Genomic DNA, 9,509 nt, shown 5'->3' on the forward strand with positions numbered 1-9,509 from the left:
AGTAGCGCGCTCTCCTGGCGTGCATGCGGCCCGGATTCGATCCTCAGCACTACATACAAACAAAGATGTTGTGCCTGCCGATAACTGAAAAATAAATATTAAAAAAAATTCTCTCTCTCTCTCCCTCTCTCCCTCTCTCTTAAAAAAAAAAAAAAAAAAAAACCCAAATTGTAGCCGGGCACAGTGACGCATGCCTGTAATCCCAGTAGCTTGGGAGGCTGAGGCAGGAGGATCCTGAGTTCAAAGACAGACTCAGCAAAAGCCAGGCACTAAGCAACTCAGTAAGTCCCTGTCTCTAAATAAAATACAAAATAGGGCTGGAAATGTGGCTCAGTGGTTGAATGCCTCTGAGCTCAATCCATGGCACCCAAAAAAACCCAAAACAAGACAAAACAAAAAACCCGAATTGTGATTAAAAACGGCTTACCTGGATATATGTCTTTTGAATGGATACAAGTTTTTCACCAAGGGGAACAACAAGCTTTTCTACTCGCCTTTCATGAGAGTATGGCAAAATATCTGGAGAATCTTCAGAACGAAGCTCTATTTGACCAATTAGTAGGTTGGTAATAACCTGTTGCACTGCCTATGTAAAATCAATCAAGTATGATTATAAATTATATCACATTAAATTTGGGGGGTTTAACTTACTAATAAAATAGCAATAAAATGTTGAAAGAAGCACTAGAAATTCATATCATTAAATTTCAAAGAGAAAAGAAAAAAGACAAGCCTATTAACCAAGTATATCACAAGTAGCACAACAAGGGAAAATACTTTTGAACATCTTTTCCCCCCACAACCTTTCAAGCCAAGCATCCAAGAAATAAGAATATTAGTAAATGTCCAACAAGTTCCTCAAATGTATTTTGGCACTTTCCAAATTGGAAAAAAAAAAGTTTTAGACAAAACCAAAGTTGTAGATTAGCAAACTAAATCCCCAGAAGCTTATAAAACAGAGTCAATTTCAGAGCCAGAATTAGAACACAGGTTTCCTCATTACCTGGCATAATTCTTTTTTTCTACTGATATTTTTATGGGAAAAGCAGAGGGAACTATTAAAGGAAACCAATGTATCTTAGGAATAGTTTATAAATGGACTTGTTGAGATGGAAGGTATATACTATATCAACTTTTAATAAATTAGTAGAAATTTTTCATTTAAATTAACGTAAGTGCTGTGAATATATTTCTGGGCTAAACTTCATGCATCTAAAGCATATAATGGAACTCAATTATTAAACCAGGGAACTGGAGCAAAAAAGATATAACGTTTAGGTATAAGCAACTACAACATCAGAAGACTATAACACTGAAAATGTGATTTAAAAGTCATAAAGAAAGAAACAAACAAAAGAAAAGGGATCCTGAAAGTGTCTAGAAATTAGGTACTTTTTTTTTTAAACACTAGAATGCCTCAGGGGCTTAGTTTAAGTAAAAACCACCCTAGGACAAGAATCATATTTCAAGTCACCTTTGTATTCACAACACCTACCACACTGCCTAAAATAGTACACTACAGTTACTGAGGATCTATATACATTCAAAATCTAGAGTGCATTTATTACTATTTCATAAAATTAAATTTCAATATTTTCAATAAATCATTAATTCGACCAACGTTCAAGTAATCCCACAGGCCAGCCACTAAATTAGTAACAGAACTAAAAATAGAATAGTCATAACCACTACATTCATGTAGCTGACATTTTAGTGGAATACACAAACAAAAAAAAAAATGGGCAAAAGAATGACAGGCTATGAAAAATGTCTAAGAAAAAATAACAAGATAGGGAAAGCTGATTTTTGATAGCTTAAAGTGGATCTTTCTTAAAGGAATGAAATTTAAGCAGAGATTTAGTATCTGACTGAAAAACAATTAAGCATGTTTAAACAAGGGGTAAAAGAAATTTCTAAAAACATTATCAAGGCTATGGACAAGAAAAGTCTTTCAGCATGGCAGGGGTACAACAGAAGACCATTTAGAAGTAGTACAACCAAGATAATATAGAATACGGCTCAAAATTCTGCATCTTAGGGGCTGAGATATGGCTCAGAGTAAAAAGTGTGCTTAACAAGTACAAAGGCCTAGTTCAACCCCACTACCAAAGAAAAATCTGCAATTTTATCATTCTCCAAATAAAGGAAACAAAAGCTCCCAAGAGAAATGGTTGATTCCATGGCGGAGACAGGAAAAATACTAAAATAAAATATCATGAGATGCCAGAAAGTTAGGATGCACTTTAACTAGCGAGAAAGGAGCATGTCTAAAAGACACAGGAGCCATCTTGAAGGAGCTCCCAATAGCCAAAGCTGAAACAATCTGAAAAACAAAACTGCTATTAATAGTGTAGAATTGTAGGGGCTGGGCCTATAGCTCAGCACAGAGTGCTTGCCTAGCATATATGAGGCACTGGGTTCAATCCTCAGCAGCACATAAAAATAAACAAGTAAAATAGTTTCTGTTCATCTACAACTATAAAATTTTTTTTTAAGAGAGAGAGAGAAAGAGAGAGAAAAATTTTTTTAATATTTACTTTTTAGTTTTCGGCAGACACATCTTTGTATGTGGTGCTGAGGATCGAACCCGGGCCACAAGGATGGCAGGCGAGCGCGCTACCGCTTAAGCCACATCCCCGGCCCCCCCAAAACCAATTTTTTTAAAAATAGTGTTGGATTGTAGTACATAGAAGAAATAAATATCCATTAGTCTATGTGGATATAAATAAAGAACTAAAATAATTATAATTGGAGGAGAAAAAATACAACTCTTCATTATAGAATTCAAAGTAAGAATGTAAAAGACATGGAAAAAAGAACCAATGATTAAGCAAACACCACAGAAGTAATCGTTAGCAGTGAAAACCTTAGGTAGATGTAAAACAGGATATTTACATAGTCTCAAAATATCTCCCCCACAAGATATTTATTAATCACAAAGGGGAAAATTAATTTTACAATTGAGAAGCCCAAAAACATCATCTTACCCAAGTCAGGATTAGTAGCATCACTAATAAGACAAATCAATATCATGTGTTCCCTTATACACTGAGAAAGTACAACATCACTTCTAGAATATTCTCACAAAAATGTAAAACCTTACTCCATCATGAGAAATATCAGACAAACCCAAATTGAATAATATTCTACAAAATAACTAGTACCTACTATACAACAGCATGGAGATCATGGAAGACAAGAAAAGACTAAAGGATTATAAAAGATTGGAAAGGAGTAAGGAGACATGACAATCCAATGTAATGTGAGATCCTAGACTGTATCCTGGAGCAGAAAAAGAAATGGTTGTAAAAACGGCCAAAATTTGAATAAGACTGGCAGATTAATTACTAACATATTAATGTTAATTTTATTTGATAACTGTACTATACTTATATAAATGCTAACATTAGGGGAGGCTAATTAAGGGAGTTATAAAAACTGCAATTTGGGCAAATTTTTTGGACATCTGAAGTCATTGCAAAGTTATGCTTTAATTAAAAAGAACTAAAAACACAATTTTTTTAAATACACTATTAAGCCAGGTGCAGTGGCACACACCTGTAATCCCAGCAACTCAGGAAGCTGAGGTAGGAGGAGCGAAAGTTCAAAGCCAGCCTCAGCAATTTAGTGAGGCCCTGAGCAACTCAGCAAGACCTTGTCTCTAATAAAATGTAAAAAAAAGGGATGGGGATGTGGCTCAGTGGGTTCAATCCCTGAAACCAAAAAAAAAAAAAAAAAAAAACCCAAAACAAATAAATGCTACTATTGAAAAATTCAGTATTTTTAACAAATAGCTTTAGGTGATTCTTATGCACACTTAATTCAGAAAAGTACTAATCTTGTGGGTACAGTAGCACATACCAGTAGTACCAGTTGATCTAGAGGATAAAGCAGGAAGATTGTTTGTTGCCCAGCTTGAGCAACACAGCCAGACCCCATCTCAAAAAATAAATAAATAAATAAATAGCCTGATTTAAAGAAATGCCTACAAACATAGAAGAAAAGTTAGGCCTGTTAGAGGAGACACTAAAGTCAGACTATATAAATATTAGAATGGAAAAATGATCTGGCCCCATACAGAAATTCTTATTTTCTTAAATGTTAATAAATGGAAAAACATTTTACTTACCTTCATATCACTACCTGGTGTGGCACTAAGAGCCAAGATTCTAAAGTGATTTGTGTACTTGACCAGTTCTCTTACAACCTAAAAAAAAAAAAAAAAAATTCTTTAATTTCATCAGTCCAATGCAAAAATAATAGTAGTTCTGCTAAATAAAGTTGTTCTATCTAGTCTATTATCATTATTCCAATGGCAGTGATAGTTCAGAGTGGAACTACCACTTGTCTATTATCTGAAAAGCAAATGATTTAGGTTTAATGAGACTCATTCTGAATCCTGATTAAGACTCAGTAATATTATTTATGAAATTTTTAACATACCCTAGATTACATATGAAGAAATAACATTATACTCAACAGAGACCTAAGTAGAAATATTCTAATTAAGAACTGATGTAAGGTCTGGGGATTTAGTTTAGTAGCAGAGCACTTGTTTAGCATATGTAAGGCCCTAGTTTCAATCACCAGCATGATCCCCCCACCCCCCCCCAAAAAAAAAAAAAAACAACTGTTGGAACACAAATATCCTTGGTGCCAGAAGTGATAAGTGATGTCCTCAGATATCACTGAAGGATAAAAAATGCAACAAGAAAGATGTTCTAAACAGATCACTTGTTGGATTAGTGTCTTTTAAAAATCCTTTTGTATGATAGCCAGAATTCAAAATGTTCTTTCAGATTATAAACCAGTTCTGGCAGTTCAGAATGAAATAGTTTTATTGTTATATGCCACATGTACCAACAGACTTTCTAAAATTGTTACACATGAAAATAGGCCAAATACATTGCTTCTTATCAAGAGGGATTCTTAAGCCATCTTGGAAAAGAGGAAATGGTGCTGTGTTTTCTTAACATAGAAAGCTACATGCTTCATGGAGCTGTTGTGCCTATTGCAAATTAACTCTGGAATCTTTGCGTAGCATAAACTCAGGACTATTTGGTTATTAACAAATTCAAATCCATGTTTGATTGTATGCAATAAAATCATAAAGCTGGCAGTTTGAAAAAAAACCTAATGCCTAGAAATTTTTTGAAAATAAATAAGTTAAATATAACTTACAAAATGAATCCCATATAGTTATAACAATTTTTTAAAATATCCCTATAAAGTGGAAATCTCAATACATAATTGAAAAGACATATCCATTTCCTGGATATATTTTAAAAGATCAAATATAAGAAAGATGAGGGTTTTCCTCGGGATATTAGAAATAGAGTACAATAACAAAGTCTGCAAGGAAACTACAAATTCACAAAATAGCAGGTGAAATCATGTTTTCACATTAAATGAAGTAAACTTTCTCTAATTTTTCCCTTTGTTATTCTTACTCTAGACCCTCTTCCTAATATTGGCAGCTATTACAAAAATTTTAGTTTCTACCTAGATGCTGATAATTCCCAAATACTTCTAGCTCAAAACTCTCCACTGAGATCCATATTATCACCTAGTGTCTAATGGATAGCTATACATGGATTTTTCTGAGACACCTCCAAACTCAATACATTTAAGATGGCACTCAAGAGCTTTCCATGCTCACCTAAATCTGCTCTGCCTCCAGAACTTTCACATATTCAGTTCTCCAAGTCAGAAACCGGGGAATTATTCTACTTTCCTCCTATCATCAGATACTCTGCCTTTAGCCTTCACCCTCCAATCTCACAAATTATATCACCTCAGCTAAACATTTTTTAATGAGTATCTACCATTTATATCCCCAGTGGCCTATTAAGTGCTTTCAAACTATCAAATGCCTTCACAATGTGGTCCTTAAGCAGAACAGAAGAAGCAAAGTTTCCTCAATAAAAGAGGTAAATAGAAGGTTAATTCCATTTAGTGAAAGAGATGAATAATTTTTACAACCATATTCCACCATTTCCACCTTTATACTTTATATCCCTATAGTACTCAAGTGGAAGGCATTGTTAGGCATTCTGCATACATTATGTTTTTTAATCCTTAGAAAAATGATGTTAAGTATTATCCTATCCAGTTGCCAAAGAATGGCCCCACAAATCTATTACCAATCTTTGGATTAGCTTAGTTTCCAAACACTATACAGATTCTACTTTATGTTTTATCTATTTACTTTTTTTTTTTTAAAGAAAGAGCGAGAGAGGAGAGAGAGAGAGAGAGAGAGAGAGAGAGAGAGAGAGAATTTTTTAATATTTATTTTTTTAGTTCTCGGCAGACACAACATCTTTGTTGGTATGTGGTGCATGCCAGGCGAGCGCGCTACCGCTTGAGCCACATCCCCAGCCCTCTATTTACTTTTTAACTAGTGTGTTACAGTTATGCCTAAAAGTTGGGTTCATTTTGACATAATCAAACATGCATGTAATTTATCACCCATCTCCTACTTTAAATCACTACCCCAACCATAACCAGGCTCTCAAAATCCACATCTCACGCTAGTGGTCTTGTTAATGTTTAAAAAAACAAAACAAAACGGGGCTGGGGATGTGGCTCAAGCGGTAGCGCGCTCGCCTGGCATGCGTGCGGCCCGGGTTCGATCCTCAGCACCACATACCAACAAAGATGCTGTGTCCACCGAGAACTAAAAAATAAATATTAAAAATTCTCTCTCTCTCCTCTCTCACTCTCTCTTAAAAAAAAAAGTTTAAAAAAAATGAGAGTAGAGGTATTTGAGTGGAGAAGGAAAATTATTTACAATCACCATTTGTTGAGATCATAAATAAATCTAAGGCTTCTAGAGTACCATCAGTAAGTTCCACTACTAATAACTATCCCCCAAAATACTCCTTAACAATATGGGTAAACTACTAAATATTATTTTACAAAATTATTACCTGACAATAAGCATAGTTTCCAAGAGCCTTATGAGCTTCATCAACAACTAGACACTTTATATCAGCAGCAGGACAAGCTCCTCTAGTAAGGTCGTTTACCATGATCTGAGGTGTAAGAAAAAGGACTCTCTTACTGCACCATATTTCCTTCCTGGTGAAAGCTTGAGTGGAACCTGTAAATAAAGTGAAAGTCTATATTTTAAACTCCAGACTGTTTTTTTTTTTTTTTTTTTTTTTTTGTGGTGCTAGGGATTGAACCCAGGGCCTTGTGCATGCTAGGCAAGCACTCTACCAACTGAGCTATATCTCCAGCCCCAGACTGATATTTTTAAAACAAAAACAGTCTAACCTATCTTCAAAATGTAACCATGCTTTAGGAATGTGCTTAAGTGGAGAACAATGTGACAACTCATTGGAATGCTACATGTTAAATCTCTAATTTGCCCCAAATGTCAAAGAGCATCATTTAAATAGACTGTCCTTATGATTCCTGCAAAATGGCATAATGTTAGAAGCGAAGCAAATTCTTCAATTGGGAAATCATTCTTAGTAAGAATGCCCAAGGGATATAATACACGAATGCTTCAAAATACTGACAAACCACAGGGATTCTCTGAAGGTTTAATAAACAATCCTGTTCATCAGTGCTGGACCTAGCACATTCCGAAGGAATGTAAGATGAGAATATTTGGATCTAGTAAGTATTCCACATGCATCAGGAATTTCTTTTTTTTTTAATTTTTTTTAATATTTATTTATTTTTTTTTTAGTTCTCGGTGGACACAGCATCTTTGTTGGTATGTGGTGCTGAGGATCGAACCCGGGCCGCACACATGCCAGGCGAGCGCGCTACCGCTTGAGCCACATCCCCAGCCCGCATCAGGAATTTCTTTAGCTCTATTTCCACCACAACGTATGTTCATCCCTAGAAATAAAGCTCTTATTTTCAAATCAACCCATCCTTTCTCAAATACCTGTCATTTCGGCCATGTGGGACTGCGGGATACCCATCACCTGGTAGCAAGCCTCGATCTGCTGTGTCACCAAGGGTTTCGTGGGGGCCATAAAAACAACCTTGCCGGAAGGAAACCAGCGGTAGAAATTGTACATGACCACGGCGGCAATAAAGGTCTTTCCCAGCCCGGTAGGAAGACACACCAGAGTGTTGCAGAACAGAGCGGTCCTGGAGATGCGCAGCTGGTAGTCCCGCACAGGGTAATTAGTGGGGTAGATCCACAGGGCACCCGCTGAGGTGCAGAACCCGCCATTCTCTAGACTCAGCTGCCGCTCAGCCTCGTACACTACGACTAGTAACACATCATCGTCCGACTCCGGCTGAGACGCAGCCGTGGCAGATAAACGCGCCTCTGAGCAGGCCTGAAGCCGTTCAGTTCCGGAGCTGCAACTAGGAGTCCCAACCGATCGGGAAACGCTTGAGCCCCACGTCTGGAAAAGCGTTCTTTGCCGTCCACTCATGAGGCCGACGTCCACCAAAAGCTTATTTCAGGAACCGAGATCCACAGCGGTTTTACCCGCTCAGTTCCGAGCCCCATCAGTTTCCTGCATACAAAGCTAAGGAACCAGAGGGCGGAACCACAGCTAGGCATCCAGTTGAAAATGCCGCTGCTGAGTTTGCGTTGAGAATACGATTGGCTTCCTTCCCGGAAACACTCCATGACCTCCTGGAGACGCATGCGCATTGCTAAGGAGTTACTCTAAATTTAGTCCCCTTCATAGTTTTAGCAGACTCTGAATTTGAGTTCCGTTTCCCTCGATTAGGTGTCTGCGCGTCATTGCGAACGTGATACCGTTTACAATGATTAAAATAAATGACCTTGAGATCCCGGAGACAATGGAATGCTCATAATTTTGTGAAGTTAACGTTATTGAGCACTTAAGTCAGGTGATGTGGTGAAAATCAAAATAGCGTGGATAAAATTAAAGATATATCTTATTCCTCTCTCTAGACTGAGAAAACTGCCTGATCGTTTCACTGTGTTGGGATTGGCAAGCCATTATTCTAACAATTTACTATTCAAAGGAAAGTGAATGTAGGCTGGTCCCGTTATTCGTTCGAAAATTAATAAAAGGTATTCTGAAGTTACACTATTTCATCTTTACTACAGATTTAGAGCAGTGAATTTAGTTGTGCGATTACTCTACCGTTAGTTATAGCCTACCTGGACTTGGATGCAATTCCTGGCTTCTCTATTTGAAACCTAATGACTTAATCTACAAAATTTGTTCCCTCTTGTATTGACGAAAAGTACAAATACACCACGTAGCTGCTATAAGCATTAATAATGCCACCCACCATCAGTAAGTCGCAGCCTAAAGTACAGCTTCTTTATTTTATTCAAATTTCTGAACAAAATTTTCGCTTTTCGTTAGGAAGAAAGGGGTTTGTATTTAGGTTTCGTTTATGTGAGCTTTAATAAGGAATTAGCTTGGTATGGATTGTTCTAATAGACAAGGACAGAGCCAATTCAGAGATGAATCATTAGGATGTAACTAGCTAAAAATGAGATTAGGAGTCTGTTGTTTTCTTTAAGCAGGTTATAGACTGGACCTTTAAGGCAT

General features: G+C 36.7%; 1 protein-coding gene across 1 annotated transcript in view; it reads right to left on the bottom strand.

Annotated features, from left to right (window-relative positions):
* FANCM (FA complementation group M) overlaps positions 1 to 8,442 on the bottom strand; it is a 71,635-nt gene extending 63,193 nt beyond the window's left edge. Inside the window, exons 1-4 of the mRNA XM_081292173.1 lie at positions 7,904 to 8,442; positions 6,930 to 7,102; positions 4,130 to 4,207; positions 428 to 586 (exon numbers count right to left, since the gene is read on the bottom strand). Coding sequence (XP_081148299.1) covers positions 428 to 586; positions 4,130 to 4,207; positions 6,930 to 7,102; positions 7,904 to 8,405 — 912 coding nt within the window. The 5' untranslated portion in view covers positions 8,406 to 8,442. The remainder of the gene's footprint in view (positions 1 to 427; positions 587 to 4,129; positions 4,208 to 6,929; positions 7,103 to 7,903) is intronic.
* Positions 8,443 to 9,509: the final 1,067 nt, after the last annotated feature.

The sequence above is a fragment of the Spermophilus citellus genome (assembly GCF_964194105.1).
Source record: "Spermophilus citellus genome assembly, chromosome: 4".
Classification (NCBI taxonomy): Eukaryota; Metazoa; Chordata; class Mammalia; order Rodentia; family Sciuridae; genus Spermophilus; species Spermophilus citellus.